The 27,249-nt window shown below is 41.7% G+C and overlaps 1 protein-coding gene across 1 annotated transcript in view; it reads right to left on the bottom strand.

Moving 5' to 3' along the window:
* Positions 1–27,249, bottom strand: part of LOC140195437 (retinol dehydrogenase 10-like) — a 71,117-nt gene that overhangs the window by 13,020 nt on the left and 30,848 nt on the right. Inside the window, exon 2 of the mRNA XM_072253734.1 lies at positions 2,593–2,691. Coding sequence (XP_072109835.1) covers positions 2,593–2,691 — 99 coding nt within the window. The remainder of the gene's footprint in view (positions 1–2,592; positions 2,692–27,249) is intronic.

The raw sequence follows: 27,249 nt of genomic DNA on the forward strand, positions 1-27,249 counted from the left end.
ATAAAGCAGTCCTGCAATCTGTCAGATCTCACCAATGCAGAGGCCACCGCATTAGGAGCAATATAATAGATGCCCCAACAGATTTACAGATGAAGTGTTACCTCAACTGGAAGGAATGTCTAGAGCCCTGAATGGAGGTGATGAATGGGCAGATGTAGCACCTCTTCCACTTGCCAGGATAAATGCCACAAGGGAGATTAGTGGGGAGGGACAAATGGACAAGGAAATTATGCAAGAGTAATCCCTCCAGAAAGGGGAGATAAAGATGTGTTTGCTAGTAGGATTCCATTGCAGATAGTAGAAGCTGGATTCCACCCCCCCCCCCCCAGATTATCATTATAATAATACAGGATAAGGAGAAACACTGCCATAGCATGAAAACTTATCCAGTATTGAGTATTGTGCAATTTTGCATATCCCGCATGACTTGGGACCCACCAGTAAATAAATCTATTTTTTAGGCTGCATTTTCATTCTCCTTGGCACCTTTTCTCCTACCGAATAGCATGTAAAATTTGTACTTCATACTAATTTGACATAATTTAGGCTAGTGACAGGGTAGATGATGGCAGATTACATCATTTAAGGGATTAATAAGACGACAAAAAAGATCTGGAGTGATTAATCTTGATTGATGGAGTGCAGGTGAAATGCCGAGTGAGCTGGTGGGAATGGAAAAGGGACATGGAGTGGGTCACCTGAAATTGGAAAGTCATGTATTAGAATTGGTTATATTCCAGCCCAGGCAGAGATTCATATGCACCTCCCGCAACCTGACATTTGGTTTGCATGGTGTGGCCCCTGTGTTAGGAAGGCCATGTAGAAATCACCAACCATTTCCACAGATGCAACTTGGCCCACTGAATTTTTTTTTTTTTGCTCCATTACACCAGTGTATTTTTTTTTGCATTGTGGTGTTCCTTTAGAAGTTGGTTGCAATCTGCTCTCTCTATATTTGTAACACCAAGAGCAAACACTGCATTAATACTAAATTTAAAACCAAATAAAAACAAGAAATTCTGCAGATGCTGGAGGAACTTAGCAAGTCAGGCAGCATCCATGGAAATGAATAAACATTTGATGTTTTGGGCTGAGACCTTTCATCAAGACTGGAAGAAAGGGGAAAGATGTCAGAATAAGGTGGTAGGGAAATGGAGAGGATGAGAAGACGAGCTCGAAGGTGATAGATGAAGCCAGGGGTGGGGGGCAAAGATGAAGTAAGAGCTAGAGGTGATAAGTGGAAAAGGTAGAGGGCCGGAGAAAAGGGAATCTGATTGGAGAAGAGAGTGGATAATGGGAGTAAGGGAAGGAGTACTGTGTAGGTGAGAGGAGGTAAATGTCCAGAGTGTAGAAATGACAAAAAAAAAAAACTACTAGTATTTGGAGAAGTTGATGTTCATGCTATCAGGTTGGAGGCTACTTGGACAGAATACAAGGAGTTGCCTCTCCATCCTGAGAGTGGCCTCATCCTGGCAGAAGATGAGGCCGTGACCTGACGTGTCAGAACACGGATGGGAATAGGAGTTGAAATGCTAGCCACTGGAATGTATTGCTTTTTACGGATGGAGTCAAGGTGCTCAACAAATCGGTACAGTGTGACATCACTCTGAAACCTAATATAGTTCGACAAACGTTGCAACTGAACATCTTGTTCAATTTTTCACCATACCAGGGCAACTCACAAATAGCTTGAAACGATTTCTAAGTCCAGATGTCTTACCCAAAGTTTTTAAAAGTTGTGAAAGGGGAACTGATGCAGAAAGATCTAAGGGCAGAGGGCAATGTGTGCACAGAAATCATTAAAATAGCAGGTCAACGAGTGATGAAGCATAGGCAATTCTAGACTCCAAACATGGAATTTGGAGCAAGAAAAAAAAAAAAGAGCTGCTGGAGGGATTCAGTAGGGTGGAGCATCTGTGGAAAGAAATAAACAGTGGATGTTTTGGGCCAAGACCCCGCAAGGGCCACAGTAGTGTAGAAGTTACTTACAGCTCAGGCCAGAGTACAGATTTCAATCCTGTTGTACTCCTCATAGAATGTGTAGGTTTTCTCCTGGTCTAAAGACATACCAGATTAATTGGCCATTGTAAATTGTCCCATGATAAAGTTCAGGTTAAATTGGGAGGGGGTGGTCAGGGGTTACTGTCATAGTGGCTCAGAGCTGGAAGGGCCTATTCCACGCTATATCTACAAATAAATTTATTTCTGTAGATGCTGCCAGTTGCATTTTGTATGTTACTCTGGACTTCCAGCATCTGCAGAAGCCCTTGTGTTTTGAATAAAGCCAAGTCTTTCTTCCATTGGTACTTGGAAGCTTAGATTCCTCAAAATCCAGCAATAATAGGATTCAAGTTTTCCAACCGCTCAAAAAAAATACTAGAATGTAAACAGTTGGACTCAAGATCTTACTTAAACATTTGAAAATGTATTAATACTGTCTTGAAAGTCTCGACCGGAGGATCTGCTCACACACCAGGCCAACGGAGTGAGATACATTTCATATGGAATGATTACACTTCAATATGCAATTTTATCTTCTGGAAAATAAAGCAAATTAAAATATTTCACAAAATAATGTAAAGATGGACAAACCTCAACACCAGCAGTGCTGAACAATCCTAAGGAGCTTGCGACTGTTACAATATGTCCATGATTCATTTCCAGCATCTTGGGAAGAAATGCCTTGGTGGTCTTTAAAAAAAGTCAGAAATTAGTACTGGGCTAGGTATTCCAACATATTAAGCATTGGTACCAGCAAACTTTGAACAGGCAAAACCAAATGCAAAAGCAAATAACAATAAGACTACCCCAGATCACAAGTCAGCAGTACTTAAACCACGAAGTTTCTTGTTATCTACCACTGGGAGGCTAGTTCTGACTTGACACTCAAGATAGCCTTGACAGCTGACAAGGTCCCATCCCAGGTGCACAAATAGTCAATGACCTTGGATAGTTGAAAGTGACTGAAAATTCAATAAACTAAGGCATCAAAAACAAAAGTTGCTTAAAAAATGTCACTGCCGCTCCTCACAGCAGCCACTCACACATTTCAATAGTATTGCTACACTTCCTGGCACAGACTCAGCAGGGAGATATCCCAGCTTGGTAGCCAGGAAATTCACTGCCCATTAGTTTCCTGGGGGAATTCTCTAGTCTAATGCTGGCTGAATAGTAGATATGCTGGCAGACTTTCAGAGAAGCTGACGAATGCCAGAAACCCTGGTACATTGGACAACTTGGCCCCAATTAACTTGCAGACAATGGAAAGGAAACAAGAAATTCTGCAGATCTGGTAATCCAGAACAATACACAAAAAGCTGTTGGAACTCAGCAGGCCAGGCAGTATCTATGGAAATAAATAAACAATCAAAATTAAGCTGAGACAGGAAGGGTGGAAGATGCCAGAATAAAGAGATGGGGGGGGGGGGGGAGGCAGGGGATGAAGGTCTAGCTGGATGATAGGTAAAGTGAGGTTGGAGGGAAAGACAAAGGGCTGAAGGTAAAAAAAAAAATGATAGGAGAGCAGAATGGATCACGAATGAAAGGGAAGGAAGAGGAGCACCAGGTAAAGGCAGGTGAAGAGAAGAGTTAGAGGCCAGAGTGGGGAGGGAAGAGGGAGAGATTTAACTGGAAGGAAAAAAAAAAATCAATGTTCATGCCATCAGATAATGAGGTATTGCTCCTCCACCCTGAGAGAGGCCTCAGCATGGCAAAAGAAGAGGCCATGGACCAACATGTCAAAATGTGAATTGAAATAGGAATTAAAACAGTTGGCTACTGGGAAATTTTCCTCAGTGGATAGACCAGAGGTGCTCAAAATGGTATCCCAATTTACATCAGGTTTCACCAAATGTAAAACAGGCCACATTGGGAGCACTGGAGAACAAGCAGATGACCCCGAAAGAGTTGGAGGTGAAGTGTTGCCTCACCTGGAAAGATGGTTTGGGCCCCTGAATGGAGGCAAGGGAGGTGGTGAATTGGAATGTGTAGTATTTCATTTGTTTGCTGGATTTTATGGCAGGAGGGAAAGTAGTGGGAAGGGACAAATGGACAAGAGAATCAAAGAGTGATATCTGCACAAAACAGCAAGTGGAGAGGTAAAAAATGTATTTGGTGGTTGGATCCCATTGAAGATGGCAGAAGCTGCAGAGGATGATATGTTGAATGCAGAGCCTCATGGGGTAATAGGTGAGGACAAGAGGAACTCTATCCCTGTTAAGGCAGCAGGAAGATGGGGGGAGCACAGATGTCTGAAAAATTGAGAAGATGCAGCATCAATGGTGGAGGAAGGGAAACCACATTCTTTGAAGAAAAAGGGCATATGATGTTATGGAAAGGAAAGCCTCATCCTGAGAACAGATGCAGCAGAGCAAAGGAACTTAAAAGGGAATAGTTTTTTTAAAAAACAAATACGAGATGGGCAGGAAGAGGTATACTTAAGATAGCCGTAGGAGTGGGTAGGTCTATAAAAGAACGCCAGTAGACTTTGTCTCCAGTGATGGAGACAGATTGCAAAAGGAGAGGGAGGTGTCAAAAATAGACCAAGGGAAGGGTGGAAGATGGAGGCAAAGTTGATGAAATTGACAAGAGCAGGCATCCCATCCTGCAAAAACTCACTTCAGGGAGGTAGCACCATCAATTTGCAGGAGACTTCTGGGAAAGGTGGGATGTCTGCAATAGATTAGCTCCTTAGCAGCCAGCCAGCTAGTTTAAATAACGTTAGCTATGCTAATGAACGAATGACACCTGTTAAACTCACCTCAACATGTCTTTTACAGTCTTAACTCACCATGGGCAATAGAATAGTCACTGTTGCAAACAGTGCAGTGAGCAACACTGTCATTATTTTGACCCCTATTAGGCAGGGGTACACTTTAGTGTAGTCTGGGGTGACGTACATTTTAAATTTTTTTGGCGCTCTCTCTCGTGGTCGCTCTCACGCTCTCTTGCTTTTCTCTCGCTCGCTCTCAAAAAAATTGATTTCTGTGATATTGTATATAATTTGCAGGCATCAGGGAGCCACTATTAACATGCAGGAGATTCCCGGAAGTTCCGGGAGAGGTGGGATGTCTGCAAGAGCAGCCATGAAAATAAAATTCTTTTTGCTATAGAACACTCCAAGTTGCCCAAATGTCAAAATTAAAAGAAAACAAATCAAGAATTTAATTTTATGCACATAAACTAAGCATCAGCTAGAAATTCTTCTGACAAATCAAACAAGGGATGGGAGCATACATTCTTTCACTGCTCAATATAAGAGATCAGTAAAATTTGTGACTTACAAATTTGTGAAGTCAAAATAAAGGAAAATGGATTGTTTTCCTAGAGAGACTTCTCTCTGTCCTGCCAGTTGGCATTCATTTTAAGAAAATGATGAGTCATTTTGACTTCAGGCTTCATCTGCCTGTTGCAATACTGGCATACTAAATGAAAGGAGAGTTAATTCCAAGATGAAATTTTAAAATACCATTTTACTGATTTACTATCTTGCTCAAAAAAATTCAGCAGTTGTGGCAAAGAGTTGCCATTTCCCCCTCAGTTTGAACGACAGAGAGACAGAGAGACAGAGAGACAGAGAGACAGAGAGACAGAGAGACAGAGAGACAGAGAGACAGAGAGACAGAGAGACAGAGAGACAGAGAGACAGAGAGACAGAGAGACAGAGAGACAGAGAGACAGAGAGACTCTCAGGTCAGCAAAAATGCATTAAAAAGCAGAGCTTCATGGAAATTACAGTGTTTGAACAGTGACCGATTGGAGCCATCAAATTAATTAGCAAGGGCAAACAAAATAAGGCAGGGGCAAGTGGAGTGGCCTTTGTTGGAGCACGCAGTGTTTGAGTGGGGATTTGAGATTTTTAGTTCTTCAAGGCTTCAGAAAGGAGAAGCTTGAGTGAGAAGGCAAAAAGCTATAGGTAGACTTGCAGTTAATTTATTGTTTCCTTCTTTACAATTACACAGTTGGAGTAGTGGAAATGCCAGGCAGGATAGCTGAATAATCCTCTTGTGGGATATAGGAAGGTAGGGAGACCTTCAGTGTGGCTGATGACTACACCTATGAAGTGCATCCAGCTGCAGCTTCTAACACTCCACGTTAAGGTGTTGAAGCTGGAACTGGATGCACTCCAGATCATTCAGGAGGCTGAGGGGACTCAATCAGTACATAGAAGTCCCAATGAGAGAGTGTGCAAAACTTGATCTCCCATCAGGGAATGAGACAGGGCAGGTGACAGAAGTTTGTGTAGGAGAGCACTTTGCATTTGGTGATAATAATGCTATTAGTTAAGGTAATTATGGAAAAGGAGAGGTCTGGTCCTCAGGTGGAGATTCTAAATTGGAGAGAGGCCAATTTTTTTGGTATCAGAAAGGATCTGGCAAGTGTGGATTGGACAGGTTGTTTTCTGGCAAAGGTGTGCTTGATAAGTGGGAGGCCTTAAAAGTGAATTTTGAGAGTACAAAGCTTGTATGTGCCTGTCAGAATAAAAAAAAACAGCAGGATTAGGGAACATTGGTTTTCAAGACATTGAGGCCCTTGTCAAAAAAGAAAAAAAGGTGCATTGTAGGTACAGGTAGGTAAGAACAAACAAGTGAGGTACTTAAGTTTAACAAATGCAAGAGAACACAAAATCGGAAGGGTTAAAAGGCACAAGGTTGCTCTAGCAGACAAAGTGAAGGAGGACCCCAAGGGCTTCCACAGATATAGTAAGAGCACAAGGACTGCAAGGGACAAAATTGGTTCTCCAGAAGATTAGAATGGTAATCTATGCGTGGAGCCAAAAGATGGGGGGGGGGGGGGGAAACAGAGATCTTAAATGCAATTTTTTACAACTGTCTTTCTCCTGAGTAAATACAGAGTCTATAGACATGAAGCAAAGCAGCAGTTAGGTTATGGACCCTATACAGATTACAGGAGATGTTTACTGCCTTGAGGCAAATTAGGGTGGACAAATCCCCAGGGACTGAGAAAGCAGTTCCTCAGATCCTGTGGGCAGCAAGCACAGAAATTGCAGGGGCCCTGATTGAGATATTTAAATGATCCTTAGCAACAAGTATCGGAGGATTGGAAGACAGCTAATGTTGCTCTGCTGTTTAAGGCTCTAAACTAAACCAGGAAGTTCTAGGCTGGTGAGCTTGACATCAGCAGTGGGAGAGTTGGAAACATAGAAAACCTACAGCACCATACAGGCCCTTCGGCCCACAATGCTGAGCCAAACATGTACTTACTTTAGAAATTACCTAGGCTTACTCATCACCCTCTATCTTCTGAGGTCCATATACCTATTCAGGAGTCTCTTACAAGACCCTATCGTATCCACCACCGTAACCGGCAGCATATTCCACACACACACCACTCTCTGCATTAAAAAAATTATCCCTGACATCTTCTCTGTACCTACTCCGAAGCACCTTAAAACTGTGCCCTCTCGTGTTAGCCATTTCAGCCCTGGGAAAAAGCCTCTGACTATCCACACGATCAATACCTCTCATCATCTTATACCCCCTCTATCAGGTCACCTCTCATCCTCCACCACTCCAATGAGAAAAAGCCGAGTTCACTCAACCTGTTCTCATAAGGCATGCTCCCCAATCGAGGCAACATCCTTGTAAATCTCCTCTGCACCCTTTCTGTAGTTTCCACATCCTTCCTGTAGTGAGGTGACCAGAACCGAGCACAGTACTCAAAGTGGGGTCTGACCAGGGTCTTGTATACCTGTAACACATTACCTCTCGGCTCCTAAACTCAATTCCACGATTGATGAAGGCCAATGCACTGTATGCCTTCTTAACCACAGTCAACTTGTGCAGCAGCTTTGAGCGTCCTCTGGACTCGGACCCCAAGATCCCTCTGATCCTCCACACTGGCAAGAGTCTTACCATTAATACTATATTCTGCCATCATATTTGACCAAAATGAACCACCTCACACTTATCTGGGTTGAACTCCATCTGCCACTTCTCAGCCCAATTTTTGCATCCTGTCAATGTCCCACTGTAACCTCTGACAGCCTCTTCACACCACCTCCAACCTTTGTGTTATCAACAAATTTACTAACCCATCCCTCCACTTCCTCATGAAGGTCATTTATAAAAATCACGAAGGAAAAGGGGACCGAGAACAGATCTCTGAGAGACACCACTGGTCATCAACCTCCATGCAGAATATGACCCATCTACACCACTCTGCCTTCTGTGGGCAAGCTAATTCTGGATCCACAAAGCAAGGTCCCTTTGGATCCCATGCCTCCTTACTTTCTCAATAAACCTTGCACAGGGTACCTCGGCAAATGCCTTGCTGAAATCCATATACACTACATCTACTGGTCTACCTTCATCACAACCTCAAAATATTCAGTCAGGCTCATAAGGCATGACCTGCTTATGACAAAGCCATGCTGGCTATTCCTAATCATATTATGCCTCTCCAAATGTTCATACATCCCCCCTCTCAAGATCTTCTCCTTCAACTTACCAACCACTGAAGAAAGATTCACTGGTCTACAATTTCCTGGGTCATCTCTACTTTTTTGAATAAGGGAACATCATCTGAAACCCTCCGATCTTCCACAACCTCTCCCGTCCCCATTGATGATACAAAGATCATTGCCAGAGGCTCAGCAATCTCCTCCCTCACCTCCCACAGTAGCCTGGGATACATCTCGTCCAGTCCCAGTGACTTTTCGAACTTGATACTTTCCAAAAGCTCCAGCACAACCTCTTTTTTAATGTCTATATGCTCAAGCTTTTCAATCCACTATAAATAATCCCTACAATCACCAAGATCCTTTTCCATAGTGAATACTGAAGTATTCATTAAGTACCTCTGCTATCTCCTCCGGTTCCATACGCACTTTTCCACTGTCACACTTGATTGGTCCTATTCTCTCACATCTTATCCTCTTGCTCTTCACATACTTGCAGAATGCCTTGGGGTTTTCTTTAATCCTGCTCGCCAAGGCCTTCTCATGGCCCCTTCTGGTTCTCCTAATTTCATTCTTAAGCTCCTTCCTGCTAGCCTTCCTTCTAGATTTATTATCTAGTTTTTTTTGAACCTTTTATAAGCTTTTCTTTTCTTCTTGACTAAATGTTCCAACAGCCTTTGTACACCATGGTTCCTGTACCCTACTGTCCTTTCCCTGGCTCACTGGAACGTACCTACGCAGAATGCCACACAAATATCCCCTGAACATTTGCCACATTTCTGCCGTACATTTCCCTGAGAACATCTGTTCCCAATTTATGTTTCCAAGTTCCTGCCTGATAGCTTCATATTTCCCCTTACTCCAATTAAATGTTTCCCTAACTTATCTGTTCCTATCCCTCTCCAAAGGAGATAGAATTGTGATCATCTCCAAAATGCTCTCCCACTGAGAGACCCGACACCTGACACCTGACCAGGTTCATTTCCCAGTACCACATCAAGTACAGCCTCTCCTCTTGCAGGCTTATCTACATATTGTGTCAGGAAACCTTCCTGAACACACCTAACAAACTCCACCCCATCTAAACCCCTTGCTCTCGGGGGTTGCCAATCAATATTGGGAAAATTAAAATGTCCTACCATGACAACCCTGTTATTACACCTTCCCAAATCTGTCTCCCTATCTGCTCCTCAATGTCCCTTCATAACAAGGGGAATTGAGTATAGGAGCAAAGAGGTCCTTCTGCAGCTGTACAGGGCCCTGGTGAGACCACACCTGGAGTACTGTGTGCTGTTTTGGTCTCCAAATTTGAGGAAGGACATTCTTGCTACTGAGGGAGTGCAGCGTAGGTTCACAAAGTTAATTCCCGGGATGGCAGGACTGTCATATGTTGAAAGGTTGGAGTGACTGGGCTTGTATACACTGGAATTTAGAAGAATAAGAGGGGATCTGATTGAAACTCATCTGCTTTGTTCATGATGCTTCTTACGTTAAAACAGACACCAGTCTGGGCGTTTCGCTTCTCTATCACCTGTTTATCTTCCCGCTCGTACTGACTCCAAGCTTTCTCTATATGTGAGCCAACTGCCCCTTCTTCCGTCTCTTCAGTTCAGTTCCCACCCCCCAGCAATTCTAGTATAAATTCTCCCCAACAGCCTTAGCAAACCTCCCTGCCAGGATATTGATCCGCCTCTGATTCAAGTGCAACCCATCCTTTTTGTACAGGTCATGCCTGCCCAAAGAGGTCCCAATGATCCAGAAATCTGAACTTATCCTCCAACTCACTATTCCTATACTCACCGTCGTGTGGCACAGGCAGCAATGCTGAGATTACCACCTTTGAGGTCCTGCTTATCAGCTTCTTTCCTAACTCCCTGTAGTTTGTTTTCAGGACCTCCTCCCTTTCCCTACCTATGTCGTTGGTACCAATATGTACCATGACCTCTGGCTATTCTCCTTCCCACATCAGGATATCGTGGATGCAATCAAAAACATCCCGGACCCCGGCACCTGGGAGGCAAACTACCATCTGTGTTTCTTTCCGTGTCATTTTAAATATTCTAAGGGACGGGATATATGAACATTTGGATAGACAGGAACCGATTAGGAACAGTCAGCATTGCTTTGTGTGTGATAGGTTATGTCAAACCAATCTTAGTTTTGAGGAAGTTAATAGGAAAGTTGATGAAGGCAAGACAGTGAAGGCGGTCTACAAAACCACAAGATATAGGAGCAGAATTGGGTCATTTGGCCCATTGAGTCTGCTTCACCATTTCATGGTGATCCAATTCTCCTCAGCCCCAGTCTCCTGGCTTTTCCCTGTGTCCTTTCATACCCTGGGCCAATCAAGAATCTACATGGACTTCAGTAAGGCATTGGACAAGGGCTCACATAGGAGGTTAATCAAGACTGTTCAGTTGCTTGGCATTCATGAGGTAGCAAGTTGGATTAGACACCGGCTTTGCGTGAGAAGCCGGAGAGTGGTAGTAGATTGTTGCCCTTCTGACTGGAGGCCTGTGACTAGTGGAGTGTTGTGGGGATTGGTGCTGGGTCCGTCATTGTGTCTCATCTATATCAATGATCTGGACAACAATAGAGTTAACTGGATCAGTAAGCTTGTGGGTGGCTCAAAATGGAGGCATCATGGACAGCAAGGAAAATTAACAAAGCTTGCAGCAGGACATGGACTGGGGTGGGGGGGGGGGGGGAAATGGGCTGAAAAATGGCAGCTGGAATTTAATGCAGACAAGTGAGGAGTTGCACTCTGGGAGGACCAAGCACAGCAAATCTTACACAGGGAGTGGTAGGGTATTGAGGAATGCGGTTGAGCAAAGGATTTTGGAATACAGGGTCCATAATTCTTTGAAAATAGTGTCACAGATAGAGTGATAAAGAAAGCTTTTGGCACCATTACCTTTATAGAGCAAAGTATGGAATACAGGAGTTTGGATATTACGTTGAACTTGTACAAGATATTGGTGAGTCCTAATTTGGAGTATCGTGTGCAGTTTTGGTCACCTACCTCCAGGGTAGATTTACTAGGGCTCAAAGCATATTATCAAAGAATGTATAAATCATGCACCTTGAAATTTGTCTGCTTACAGGCAGCCACAAAGCAAGAGACCTAAACAACCCAATAAAAGACCAAAACCACAGCGCAAGGAAAGAGGGAAAAAAACAAGCAAACAATAAAAAGCAAGCCAACAACATCCTCAAACCAGAGCGAGTCCCACATCTGCTCCCAAAACAGTGAAGCAATTATAATGAAAGATTGAATAGGTTAAAGTTTTTAATGCTCTAGAGCATGGAAGATTGAGGGGAGATTTCGAAGTGTATAAAATTATGAGGGGTATAGATAGGGTAAATGCAAGCATGATTCCCCACCCCCAGAGGTTGGGTGAGACGACAACTAGAGGTCATGGGCTAAGGGTGAAAGCTGAAATGTTTAAGGAGAAATGAGGGGAAACTTCTTCACTCAGTGGCAAGAGTGTGAAATGAGCGGCAGATGTGATTTTGATTTCAATGTTTAAGGGAAGTTTGGATAGGTACACGGATGGGACAGGTATGGAAAGCTCTGGTCTGGGTGCAAGTCTATGGGACTAGGCAGTTTAAATGGTTTGACAGGGACAAACAGGCCAAAGGGTTTGTTTCAGTGCTGTAGTTTTCTACGATTATGATTGAGCTGATTACCTAGAACAGCTTGTGGCTGCTCCAATGAATTAAGTCAGTTTTAGTTTCAGCATTTGCATGTGCCCAAAATGTAAATGGATAGGAATGCTTAGGTTTAAAATTAAAAATGGCACTGCCACAAATGGAAAAGGTCTGGAAAACAAATAAAAAGTCAACTCAGTGAAGATGACTCCTAGGCTTTGATTTGGGGTTATTTACTGCTTACTTCTCATGTTGAAATAGATAGAAGTATTTAAAGTTTACTTCTAAGATCTGTTGCAAATAATCAATGTTAACGATTGCAAAAAAAACATGTTTAAAAATACCATGGTACACAATACTTTAAACTACAAATTATGTTAATGGTTAAAAATGGTAAGGTTAATTGGTTTCGTTCAGATGGGAAAGCAGTATTCACCTCTGAACACAATTTTCCTCAATCATATCTATTTGTTGTTTAATCACTTACCCGAGAAGATTATTGTCATTAAATTACAAGGGGCCATTGAACAGAAAGGACAGGACATGTCAAAACTCATTAAAGGTGAACTCCAACAGCATCTCATAATATTTTCAACAATGATCCATTTACTTATCAATTATACTAAGTTAACACCACATCCAAGGCACACAATCCCAGGGAAGTTATTGCAAAAATATTCCAAGATAACTAACCTAACATTTTGGTAGGGTTGTTGGGGATGGGGGGAAATCTAAGACAATTATGAAAGACATTTAGATACATTTTTCCAAGAGAAAAATGCACTTAAACTCTGAAGATTCAAAGACTTAGTGTCATGAGCCATTATTGCATGACCAAAATTCTAGCTTAAACTAAAAAGCATTAAACAAAATTGGACACCAAATGCTGCTGGCATGTATGATTAGCTAATAGCTTGGCAAGTGCACAAAAATGCTGAGAATTATACCAACAGCACGTGAAGAAAAACAGCTTAAAGTTTGAAATGGCATAAAAACAGGGTGCAGACAGAAGTAACAACCAGAATTTTTTAAAAACAGTACAATACTAGGTACTTAATTTGTAACCTTGACTAGTTAACGCTGTGTATCTCGATTTACTAATAATGTCAGGAAGTTCAAGACTCCTACAATATAAGAGTCCCAAGCTTCCCAACCATGTTAACTGCAGACCTGCCAATGACGCTCTGCTGTTGAGTCCTCACGGGAACAACAGATTCATGAGAGAAAGCACTTCAAGAAAGCCAAATTTTGAGTTAACTGGGATTAATATAATTTAGTTGACTAGCAATTGTGCACTTAATAGTTTAAAAATCTGAAAGACTGAAAGACAAACATTTCAAAAACCCATTTGGGATGTGGCTTGGTGAGCCATCAGAGTTTAAAATCTTCACCCATAGCAACTCTGACCTCTTGCAAGACACCCTCAACTTCAAACATGTCATTTTACAACCCCTAGGTGTCAAATTCAACATTTTCAAATCAAGCCTACAAAACAAATCAATTGTTGCCCATTTCCAGCATTCCATTTCATCCCCACCCAAGATCTTGAACATTACAGAGCTTTCAGATATCTATGTCAATACTGACATTAGGCATTACAGTTCTGCACCAATGCTGCCCAACCACCAATTTGTTTTAAGGTTTCACCATCTGTGGTGCAGCTCATTCTGCCTCCACCCCCCTACATCTACTATTTTAGACAAAGGCTCTGTGTTGGAGCAGGCCTTCGGGCAGGGTCATGAGAAAATGCACAAAAGATTCAGAATTAGTTGTAGATAATTTGTCACATTTAGCCGGCTATTGGAACAAACATTGATTTTGTTGATGAAGTTTCAGCAGCTATACTGATCTTCTTAAAGCTGAAATAGGAGTGGTTAATGGTGTCTGCAAATACTCCAGCCAACTGGTCCAAACCGAATACAAGGACGCAGTCATGGACTCCTGAGCCCACCACTGTAAGGCAGGCTAATCTGATGTGTCATTACCATGAGTTTAATCTGTTACAGGTACAGAGAGTCAGACCAGGTAGTGTCATTTTACTGACCTTCTGCTCAAAATGTACATGGAAAGCAGAGCTCAAATCAGAGAGGATACATTGGTTCAGTTTGAGGATAAAGGGGAAGCCTTTTAGGACCGAGATTAGGAAAAACTTCTTCACACAGAGAGTGGTGAATCTGTGGAATTCTCTGCCACAGTAAACAGTTGAGGCCAGTTCACTGGTTATATTTATATTTAAATATGGCCCTTGTGGCTAAAGGGATCAGGGGGTATGGAGGGAAGTCGGGTACAGGGTTCTGAGTTGGATGATCAGCCATGATCATACTAAATGGTGGTGCAGGCTCGAAGGGCCGAAGGGCCTACTCCTGCACCTGTTTTCTGTGTTTCCAAAGATACTGCCCAACTTTGCTTCGTAGTCCAGAACATTAAAGCCTTGCCACAATCAGAGTCTATGTGATTAGTCTGGGATGAAATCACATATACCTGAACTCAACCTGAAGTACTAAGATACCAAAAAACAAGTAAAATTAAGGCACACTCTGCGCATCTCATGCAAACCACAAATAAAGCAAATATTAAGCAATGCACACAAACTGCTGGAGGAACTCAGCAGGTCAGGCAGCATCAATGGCCACTAGTTGACATTTTTGGACAAGACCCTTCTTCAAGACTGAAATGGAAGTTTGGGGGGGGGGGGTAGGAAGAGAAGAGATGCTAGAATAGAAAGGCAGTGAGGGAGGTGAAGGCAGCTTGTTGGACAGTGATTGCTGAAGTCATGTGGGTGGGAAAGGTTCAAAGCTGGAGAAGTAGTAATTTGATAGGAGAGGAGAGCTATCCCTCCAAGTGTTGATGACCTACTCATAAGGGCTGACTTTCTTCGAGCAAAACTTGCAGTTGTGCCAGAGCTTAAATCGCTGAGTGCCCAAAAGGATCAACTGTGCTTTTGATAGTCATCTCCCATTCATAATACTGGTCTCAGCTGACCAAATCTGCTAAATAGCTATATTGAGTGGAATAGAGATGTAGAGACCACAACAGCTTCTTTTAAAAAAAAATAGTAACATTAAGCAATGCTCCCAGATTCAGAGACCCCTTCTGCAACCATGGGCACTGTCAGTGTCAAATCTAGACAACACTGATAAACAGCAATGAAAATTTGTGATTAGCAGACTGTAGTCAGCCTAAAAAAGGCATTTGAGGCTTAATCATGATTACAAAGAACAATGACTATACATGAAAACACTACAGGCAGCAAGATCCATTATTAACATTTTGCTGTAGTTGTGCGAACCATAGTCAATGTTCAACTCTTGCATTGTCACAAAGCCCGGAGAATATAAACTACATTGTCACGGTTGAGTCAAAGCATTCCATCATGACACAACAGACTCACGTTTTCTTGCTCCCTTCAAGGTTGCACCGGCAGATTTGACACAACATTTGACTCAAGAGGCTCAAACCACCAGTAGGCCAACTATTGCTATGCTTGCACAGATGATTGCCATGCAGGAATAGAGATGGAAGCAATTAGCTGCAAACAGCCATTCTCATGGGATCTCTTAATGCAAGCATAGGGCTTAATAGTACCAAAGTGATCTATCCAACAGCAGATGTGCACCATATTATTTAGTTCCCTAGGAGTCTTAGGTGAGTAGCAAGTCATTTGCCTTTTGCTTGGTGGCAAGGACATCACACATCCTTACATGCAAGTTTGGAGTCCACATTCCCAAACTGCACCCAGTCTTGGTAAACTAGTTTGAAGTTCATCCTTTAATGCAAAGTTATTCATGCCATACCCCACTCCCATCCACCTCTCCCAAGATGAAGCCATCCAATGTGAGTATAGACCATTCCCAGACAAGATTTGTTTAAGCCAATTTTGTCCACAAATCGGAATGTTGCCATTAAAATTCAACATGGTGACCATACTGCCACACTACTGCACACTAATATGAAAAATGATAACAAATACTACAGGAAAGATGAGAAACAACTATGACAAGTGGAGAGAGGAAACTAGTTCTGCTGTTGGAACAATCACAGTGTACATTGGGACTTCTGAACTTAATAACATCAGCTCTCATTCTCATATAGGGGTGTCTAAGTTGGGGATTGCCTGTACATTGAAACAGATAAGCCTCACAGAAGCCCAACTAGAAGCAGAGGGAGGGTACTGCTTTAGTCATTAAACCCACAAGGTTCCTGGTCAAGTTGGAAAGTGCCATCTTTCCATACTTCTATATAGCACTTACAGGTCACCTTGTGTTGAAACCTGGCACATAGAAGAAATCAGAGCAAACAATGTTTAGAAATGCAAACACCAGGAAATCTGCAGATGCTGGAATTCCAAGCAACACACATAAAAATTGCTGGTGAACGCAGCAGGCCAGGCAGCATCTATAGGAAGAGGTACAGTCGACATTTCGGGCTGAGACCCTTCGTCAGTTCCGTTTAGAGATTGAAATTTAATTTAGAAATGCACTTAAGTTTTAAAGAAAATTACATTTTCAAAACTAACCAAAAACATTTGATGTAGAATGCAAATGTATGCAGTTTGCAAACTATCAGGAATCCTGAGAAATCACAAGGTCTTCCCCCCACCCAAAGTCCTTGAGCAACACCAAACACTTTATCTGTACCATTCAGCTGCCTGACCAAGTTAATACATCAAGTCAGTTATTCCATAGACATTTAGAAGAGGGTTTATTTCTGGCTGTTGGAACACAGCCAACCATGTAAAACGCTTAAAAATACTTAATATCACAAGAATTACCATCAATTGATCCAAATCAGCAGGTGGTATTAAGTTTGCATATTATTACATCCCAGTAGGAGGTTAACTCTGTATACCACATGATATAGTCATACTCTAGCTTTGACGTTAACTAAACATCAAGGCAAGGTGATTTTTGGAGCCAAAGTTACACCATCAGGATTCAACTAATCACTTTAACTGATGATATGGCTATATTCCAATGTCATTGTTATGGTAGGACCAGCATGCAATGAAACAAACAAACACACACGATTTAACTGACTGCTTAGGACAAAATATGGTAGATTTTAGGGGCTAGCTTTGAGGCTATGTTCAAACATCAGCAATCATGTGACTGGAGGAAAAAGACTGGTGAAATCCAGGTGTGGTCAAGTTCTTCCACATGGCTTTACAAGTTAACCTGAGGAAACATTGCTAAGTAACACAGATACTCTCAAAATGTCAGAGGAACTCAGCATCTACGGAAGAATATAAAGAGTCAATATTTCAGGTCAGGACCCTTTTATCAGGACTCAATGGTTTGAGTTTGCTTTACAAATTAATTTAGAATGAACAATGATAACAGATGACAGTGATTAAGACCACTAGAGAGGTGTTCAGAACTAAAACTTGACAAATATTCTGCAAAATTTCAGGCTAACAACTCAGGGTTTGCTATGTAGTGGAATACATTGCTTAGCTTCTTTTTAATTAAAAATCATGAGCTTATAACTACTCAGGCCCCCTCTTCAGACATGTTGTTCTGCTCCAGCACTTCCTCTAGCAAGAGCTCTGCTTTTAATAGTCAAAGCAGCAAACCACAATAAAGGGACCTGGTTGACTAAATACAGCAAAATAAATCCCAACAAGTAGAGCAGCATCCCCTCTTCAGCACAACCACAATATTCTTCACTATGCAGGCATTGCACAGCCCTCACCACCTTTGCTGTTTAAGAAAAAGGGAAGTCTGCAGGTGTTAACTGGTGTGAAATAATGGTAGGAAGATGCTTCCCTCAAAAAGGTAGCATGTTAGACTAAAGCAACATTAAGTTAGTTACAAACACCAAGATGACACAAGTGCTACTTGCTATCCACTGCTAGCTGGACAAACAGAACTGACAGCCTCCCTGACTATGGAGAGCTCAGATTCCACAGATACTCCAAAGTTCACTATTGCAGTCAGAGGGTACAGTTGCAAACATGCTGGCCTGGATTCAAATACTGCCATGTGAGCAGAGCTTCTGAAATCTCAATGGGCATCCATATTCTAGGCCACTAACTCATTATCCAGTTATTTGTCCTAACGTGGAACTGCGCTGTCAAGACTCAATCAAACCAATTGTACAGATATTACTGCAGCCACATGCCATCCTGATTCACATAAAGAACACCCTCAGCCAATTAAGTGGACAATTGAGGAAGTGGAACAAGCAACTCAGCAGAAATTAACTAATGGCACCATGGCAAATGCAACAGCTTCATTGTAATTAGGCAACAAATTCTGGTCAAGTTTAAATAAAGCAAAAAGATTCCATAATACAGGTCTATTGAAACAAAAGAAATATTGTTTAGTATTGATATCTTAGCCTAAGGGTTACATTTATTCATTAAAATTCCTAAACAATGCTCAGTCACAAAAAGAGCCTAAAGGATTCATTATGAAGACTGTCATAGCAAAAACAGAACAATGGGGGCGTGGGAAATAGTGATTTACTGCTCTAATAAAGGCTTTGTTTTTCCACACTTCAGACAAACAGTGAATGACATTGACAAGTGAACTATTAGTCAAGTGACAAATCCAAAAATGTGATTTAAGATTAATCAGCGTCATCTTTCCTCAGCCAGTTAAAAACATTTCACATTCCAGAAATGTGTAGACAAAGCAGCCTTTCCATCAAGTTAGCGCTGATAAAGAAATGACAGAGCTTGATTCACAAACTTTATAAGGGAATATAATCAGATGTTTAAGGCATCCACACAATTTGTAAATCTTTTCAACTAAAATTTGTTTTTGGGAGAATAGTGTATGTGATATGATATGGGTAGCTACAGAAAACAGACATTTCTGGCTTACAGAAAATTGGCATAAGGACTCTCCTTGTGAATGGAAGAGTTATGCAAGAGGGACTGTCTCCATTTCAAAATATGTTCAGCAATAGATACAGCTATAAAGTTGTGTTATCCACTTCCTTCTGCATTAGGTAGTCTGCTGTTCAACAGAATGTGACTAACAACAAATGTGACTATATGTACTAGTTTTAAAATGAGCAAATTCATTTCCACAGAGAAAAAAAATTCTGCACACAAGGCAAAGCCTCCCAGGACTAGGAAGTAGCCAGTTTTCTTACAACGCTGCTAAATGACAGGCAAGAAAGCAGAAGTAAACAAATTACTGAGCAACACAGAAAATGCTGGAGAAATTCAGTAGTTCAAGCAACATTTATGGAAATAAATAACAATCAACACCTTGGGCTGAGACCTTTCATCAGAACTGGAAAGGTGGGGGGGGGGGGAAGAGAGGAGGAGAAGATGCCATGATAAAGAGATGGGAGAGGAGAAGGAGGACAAGCTAGATGGTAATAGTTGGAACCAGGTGGGGGGGGGGGGGGAGGGGCCAGGGAGGGAAAGAGAGGATGAACTAAGCAGCTGAGATGAGAGGTGTAAAAGACAGAGCTGGAGAAAAATGAATCTGGTAGCAGAGAGCAGATCATGGGGAAAAGGGAAGGATGAGGGGAACTAGAGACAGGTGAAAAGGAGTAAGACGCCAGAATGGGAATTGAGGGAAAGGAAAGGGGGGGTAGAAAATCACCAGAAGCTAGAGAAATTAATACTCATGCCATCAAGTTACTCAGATAGAATACGAGGTTGTTCCCCCAACCTGAGAGTAGTCACTTCATGGCAGAAGAGGGGGCCACAGACCACACATCGGAACAGGATTCGGGATAGTAATCAAAATGGCCACCAGGAAATTGGACTTTTCTGCAGATGGAGCAGAAACGTTCAACAAACCAGTCCCCCAATCCACGTCCAGTCTCACCAATCTAGAGCAGACTGCATCAGGTACAGAAGATGACTCCAGATTCACAGGCGAAGAGCTGCTTCATCTGGAAGGACTGTTTGGGGCCCAGAATGGAGGCAAGGAAGGAGGTGAATAGGCAGGTACAACACTTCTTCATTTGCAGGGATAAGTGTTAGGAGGGATGAATGGGAAAGGGACTCACAAAGGGAGCAATTCCTCCATGATTCAGCAATACCTCCTGTCTGGGTAGCCTCCCGCCTGATGGCATGAGCATCGATTTCTCCAACTTACAGTGACTCCGACCCCCCGCACCCCCATTTCCCACTGATCTCTTGCCTCTTCCCCCTGTCCGTTTCTTGTGTGCCTCCCTCTTTCCTTTTCTCCCATGATCAGCCCTCTTCTATCAGATTACTTTTCCACCCATCACCTTCCAGGTTCTTCTTTATCTCCCTCCTCCACCTGGCCTCACATCATCTTTAGTTTGTCCCTTTCCCTCCCTCCCCCCCCCCCCCCCAACCACCTTATTCTGGTATCTTCCCCCTCCTTTCTAGTCCTGATGAAGGGTCTTGGCTTGAAATAATGACTGTTAATTCATTTCCATAGATGCTACCTGACCTGCTCAGTCCCTCCAGTTGCTCTGCATTTCCAGCATCTACAGAATCTCGTATTTTTAACGAATTAGTACAAAGTTGACAAATTTTAACTTGTCGGTTACACCTGCCTAATTGTTGGAGCCAGGCCATCTTCAAGTATGAATAACTAATAGCTTGTGACCAATACAAGTGGGAAAGCAAATTGTGAGGAAGACTGAGCGGATGAAAACAAGGCAGATAATATAATGTGGTAAAGTGAGAACACTGAATTTGAAAAGAAGGTTAAATGGTGCAGTAAGCAAGTAGCAGAAAATGCTGAGGATATTTACATCACTTCATTTCTCAACAGATATTAAGTTTCAGATCAATGACTTTTCATCACATATCTTAAAATTCCCTTGTTATTTTCTCTTCTTTCACATTTCCAGAGTTGCAGTTTCCAATATCTCGAAACAAAGAGACCTGGGGGCATGTCTGGGGGGGAAAAAAAGCAGACATGCAGGTGCAGCAAGTAAAACAACTCTTATTGCAAGTTGAGGAAATGGAGTCCAGGAGCAAGGAAGCCCAACACTGAAAATGGGGAATCTGCTGGCGCCTACTCCACGAAATAAAACTGTGGCTGACAACTACAATTTCCCATTCCTACTTGTCCCTAATAATCTTCCACCCCCTTGCCTTGAATATTCAAAGATACTACTTCATCTTTTGGAGTCCGGAGACTCATGGTCCTTGGGGGGGAAAAGAACTGAACCTATACCAAAATGGTGATGCTTTAACTTTATTGAACATTATCCCACAAAATGCTAAATCCTCTCCATTTACAGCATGCTAAGAACAAACACACAATCACATGGAACCTTTGCACCTGAGCACTAGATACAGGTTTAGCCTGTGCAATCTTCCTTTAAAATAACTTTGACAGCAAACTGTACCGTTATGGTTTCTCCATCCAGAGGTAGTATTGCAAAAAGGTCAGTGGGCTAAGGAGTTTGTTCAATAAAAATTGTTCTAACTTGGCATGTTCTGCTCTAACTCACTGAAAGATGGTTTAAAAAAAAAGGGGAAGAACACCAAACTAACTGTTTCTTCCAGTGAAGTGGCTAGATCTAGGGGCCAGGTTAAGGATAAGACACTTATGACTGAAAATAAGTAAGAAAATGAACTTTTGCAGTTCTATTTTTAAAGAGAGCTATGATCTTTAATGATAAATCCACTCTAAACACTTTGAACTATTGAGAGAAAGATGTTAGGATTATGGGGATTGGGCAGGACAAGATTGAAAAGGATAAAAATCAGCCATGATCCAATTTAATGGCAGAGTGTACTTGAGCAGTCATCTAGCCTACTCTTGTTGATGATCTTAGTGGCCTCGCAAACTATAGTTAGTGCATCTTACTACCAGGATTAAAGCAATTGATTAAGGATTAATAAATTGCCTTTCTGCACACTTGGTAAATTAACAAAAAATTATAAAATAATTGATAACTATCAATTACTTAACTCTACACTAGCAATACCACTAAAGGTAACGCTAAATAATAACTCAATTTCTTCAGGAACATCCTGTAGGATTGCAAATCCCATTTAAAAATGTCTTAAAATTAAACAAAAGAAAAATGTTTGCAATGTAAAATAAATTACTCAAAGTTCACACAAGAACAGCCTTAACAAATTCTTGCATAAATGTTCAACTTATATAGACTAAGGATCCTATCAGCTCTTGGTTCTATTGATATTAATTATGAAAAAGACAGAAATGTCAAACTGAGTAACTTCAGAAGGACGTGTTTACTAAATGGGCAAAGGACTTGTAATCTTAAAGAGTTTTTTCTCCTCCCCCTAAACCAGAGAAAGTGCTAGCTAAAATGCCAATCTTTGCTTTAAGGCAAGAAATAAAAACATTTGCTTCAGCTTTTAAGAAAACAGATGAGCATAGCAATCAAGGTATTTTCTTTTAAAATAGGCTGCTGGCCACAGTCACCTTTCCAGCATCTACAGATTTACACTTAATTGTTTTGGTTGCTAATCCCATGTAACCCACACAACAAATGCCAGATTCGTTACATAAAGTTATTGACAACAATGCACCCCCTCCCCTTAAGTAAAAAGTGTAGGTGGCAAGGCAGATTTTTTGCCTCTACTTAAATTGCTCACTAGTGGGATTATCAGAATCACAATAATCACCATAATTTAAGAGGAAAGAAGGGCATGTTCAAAACCCATGAAAAAATTGAAAAAAAATTGAACTAGCCATCATACAATAGATCACAAGTGGTCCAGGAACCCATAGTTAGAGCCTAAAACTCAGGTGGCTTGTTTTGGAAATGCAAGTGAAATGTGGTAAAATTAAACTCAGGCAAAGAAACAACAGCCGATTTAAAAACAAAATTCAAAAACCACACACCATCCAAGCCAAAGAAAGGTGCGAATGAAACAAGTGTGAGTAGGAATAAAAGAGAAACCATTCCATGTGTCCCACAAAAGACAGATGTAGCTTGAGGCACATACAAATGCTCACAGCTGCACTTCTGATGTGAGAAAGCAAGTAAATTTCAAAGATTTTATTCAATGTCTCTTCCACTCCCTTTCTCTACCTGCATCTCAGGGGAAAGTCATCCATTACAAGCCCACAGCTCTATTAATTATAGATCCATGCAACCACAGGAGTGGAACATCTGCTCTTTCACCTTTCATCTTACCATCCAGAGACCCAAACACTCCTAGGTGAATCAGTGATTCATTTGCACTTCTAATATAGTGTTTAATGTGGCCTCAGAGCACCTGTGCTCAGTCCACAGAAGTGAAGTTTCAGGTTCCTGCCACTTTATGCCAGTACAGGAAGAATACAGGCAAGTCTGATGAACAGCTCGTACAAGCACTGCTTCAGTTACAGTAGAGTGTGGAACGAGCTGCCAACACAAGTAGTGCATGCAATCCCGATTTCAACATTTAAGAGAAGATTGGATAGGTACATGGATGGTAGGGGTATGGAGGACTATGGTCCGGGTACAGGTCAATAGAAGTAGGCAGTTTAAATGGTTCAGCACAGACTAGATAGGCTGAAGGGCCTGTTTCTGTGCTGTATTTTTCTAGTATAGCACAGGAACATGCTCCTAATTATGTTGTTAAGTAATCAATGCCCAACTAATCCCTTCTGCCTACACCATGTCTATATCCTTCTATTTCCTGCACATTCATGTGCCCATCTAAGAGTCACTCGAACACCTCCATTGTATTAGCCTCCACCACTACCCCAAACAGCACATTCCAGGAACACACCACTTCAGAAACTTACTCAACATCTCTTCTGAATCTCTTGCCTGAAATGCATGCCCTCAGGTATTAGACATTTCAACCCTGGGAAAAAGATACTTGCTGTCCATTCTTTTTAATGTCTCAATCTTCAAAACCAATCAGATCTACCCTCAACTTCCACCGCTCCAGAGAAAACCACCCAGATCTGTCCAATCTCTCCTTCTAGCACATGCCTTTGACAATGTCCAGGGTGATGGGGGGAGGGGGTCCTTAATGATGGATGCCACCTTTTTGAGGCTCTGCCTTTTGAAGGTGTTCTAGATGCTGGGAAGGCTAATGCCCATGATGGGAGCTGGCTCAGCTTACAACTTTCTCCAGTGTTTCTCCTGATCCTGTACAGTGTCCTGTTCCCCCTGCCCCCATACCAAATGGTGATGCAATGACTTGTACTGTGCAGAGCCTTCTATCTGTAGAAATTTGAAAATGTCTTTGGTGACATACCAAGTCGACTCAAACTCCTCATGAAATACAGCCACCATCATGTCTTCTTTCAAATTGCATCAATATGGTTTCTATAGGTCAGCGGGACTCGGCAGAAAATGGTTCGGCACAGCCAAGGGCCAAAAGGCCTGTTTCTGTGCTGTAGTTTCTATGGTTTCTATGTTGGGCCCAGGATTGATCCTCAGGGACACTGACATCCAGGAATTTAAACTGCTCACCTTTTCCACTGCTGATCCCTTGATAACGACCTGAGCGTGTTCCCACAACTTCCCCTTTCAGAAGTCCATCATCAATTCCTTGGTCTTATTGATGCTGTTGGCATCCATTACCAAGGTTGTTGTTGCAACCCCACTGAACCATCTGATCTATTTCACTCCTGTATGCCCCATCACCTGACATTCTGCCAACAATAGCTGCGTCATCAGCAAATTTATCAAAGGTGTTTCAGCTGTGGGCCAAGCACACATCCTCGAGGTTAAACAAAATAAACAAAAATGGAATTAATGTACACTTTATGTCTGCTTGGCCAAAATGAGCACATGTATCCATAGGTCACAGAAGCAGGCATGACCAAATTGTCCAACGCTTACTTCATTCCCTTACAGCCACATACCTCCATTCAAAAAAACAAAACTGGACATGTTCCAATTTCATGCTCAATGGACATATTCACCAGTCGTGCTAGACTCCATGAGCACCCCAATGGAGTGTTTAAACATCCTGAGTGGTGTCTAAGAGGTACACTCAGTATTTCTATAATTCAGTGAATACCCCAGGTTTTAGGACCTCCTTTTCCAATTGCTCCCAACACATCTTCAGAAGTTTAAACACAAGCAAATAACAATTCATGGGATGAATGTGGCCTTGAGAGCACGCTGTGAGGAAGACCTTTTCAAATCTTCAAATGTTTCGGGGAAAAAACACAATACACAGCATCATTTCAAATTGCTAATAACACAGATACTTCATTTCCCTTTCTTGCACCAATTAAGAAAGTTTGCTGTTGCCTTTAAGCTGGGGAATGGACTTTCTTTGGATACTAAGCTGATCACAGCTGCAGTGTCATCCCACATTAATGTAATAAGGCAGCTGAAACAACATTTAAACACATTTAACTTTCAGGAGCCACCTGGATTTCATTAGTTTGAATCCTGACAATGATTAGTCCTCCAACAAATACCAACAACCAGTTATATTTTCATTTAAGTTGTAGTTTCAATTGTTTGAATTTCTTTGCTTGCCAACACAGGAGGCTGTACATGTACTGACAATGTACAAAGCAAGACTTTGAAAACTATGGGTCATGCTATCACTGATCCTGCTCCATATATCCATCAAGTTTTTGCAAACCAAAAACTGTTGCTCACACCTTAATGTGGACTAAACCCTATCACTACCATTGGTTGCAGATTTAATGGCCTCTTATCAAACATCAGATTTCAAAAATTTTACTGTGTCCTTTTAAAAGATTTTTCATCTCCAACTCCAGTCCTTCAATTATTTGTCTTTCTCAAAATACATTGACTTAATGTCTTAATTCCTTTTGTTGACATGGCTCAGGAAAGCTTTGCCTAACCAGTTCCATCTCCTTTAACACGCTTGTTAAAATCTTTGACCAAGTTGTTTCTCACTTGCCCTAATGTCTCCCCGTATACAGCGCCTTTAAAAAGTATTCACACCCCCTTGCAATTTTTTGTTTTATTGAGTTACAACATTGAATCAGTGGATTTAATTTGGCTTTTTTGACAGTTGATCAATAGAAAAAGGTGCTTTCTTGTCAAAGAAAATAGTGATCTCTACAAAGTGATCTAAATTAATTAGAAATATAAAACAAAATAATTGATTGCACAAGTATTCACTGTCCTTTAATACGATACCAAATTATCATTTGTGCTGCCAATTGGTTTTAGAAGTCACATAACTAGTTAAAATGGAGATCTGGTTTTGGAGACAGAAGTAAAAGTATATCTGTATCTAGAAGGTCCAACTGCTGGTGAGTCAATATCCTGGCAAAAACTACAGCACCACACAAAAATTCCAAAAGTATATTGAAAAACACAAGTCAGGAGATGGATACAAGAAAATTTCCAACTCACTGAATATCCCTTGGAGTACAGTTAAGTCAGTCATCAAGAAATGGAAAGAATATGGCACAGCTGTAGATCTGCAGGCAGTTCTCAAAAACTGAGTGACCATGCAAGAAGGGGACTAGTGAGGGAGGTCACTGAGAGACCCATGACATCTCTGGAGGAGTTACAAGCTTCAGTGGCTGAGATAGGAGACTGTGCATATAAACAACTGTTGCCCAAGCGTTTCACCAGTCACAGGGTTATGCAGAGTGGCAAAGAGAAAGCAAACATCACACATCGAAAAACACACCATCCCTACCATGAAGCATGTGGTGGCTACATCATGCTGTGGGGATGCTTTACTGCAATAGGCTTTGTAAGGCTTGTGAAGGTAGAAGGCAAAATACAGGGAAATCCTGGAGGGAAAACCTGATGCAGCCTGCAAGAGGACTGCAACTTAGATTTGTTTTCCAGCAAGACAATGACCTCAGGCATAAAGGCAAAGCTGCACAGGAATGGCTTAAAAACAAAGTTAATGTCCTGGAGTGGCCAAATCAGGATCCAGACCTCAATCCAATTGAGAATTGGTGGCTGGACTTGAAAGGGCTGTTCACTCACGATTCTCATGCAAACAGAGCTTGAGCAGTTTCGTAGAGACTGGAGAAAAATGGCAATGTCCAGACGTGCAAAACTGATAAGAGACCCATCCACACAAACTCAAGGCTGTAATTGCTGCGAAAAGACGCATCTACTGACTTGAAGGGGGTGAGTAATTAATTATTTCGCGTTTAGTAACTGTAATAAATTTAGACCAATTTGTAGAAATTTGTTTTCACGTAGACACAAATGTCTTTTCTGTTGAACAGTCAAAACAAAAAAGCCAAATTAAACCTACTGTGGTTCAATGTTACAAAAACAAAACATGGAAACTTCCAAAAGGGTGGTGAATACCTTTTACAGGTACTGTAACTCAGTGCCACTTTTTGACA

The sequence above is a fragment of the Mobula birostris genome, chromosome 1 (assembly GCF_030028105.1).
Source record: "Mobula birostris isolate sMobBir1 chromosome 1, sMobBir1.hap1, whole genome shotgun sequence".
Taxonomy (NCBI): domain Eukaryota; kingdom Metazoa; phylum Chordata; class Chondrichthyes; order Myliobatiformes; family Myliobatidae; genus Mobula; species Mobula birostris.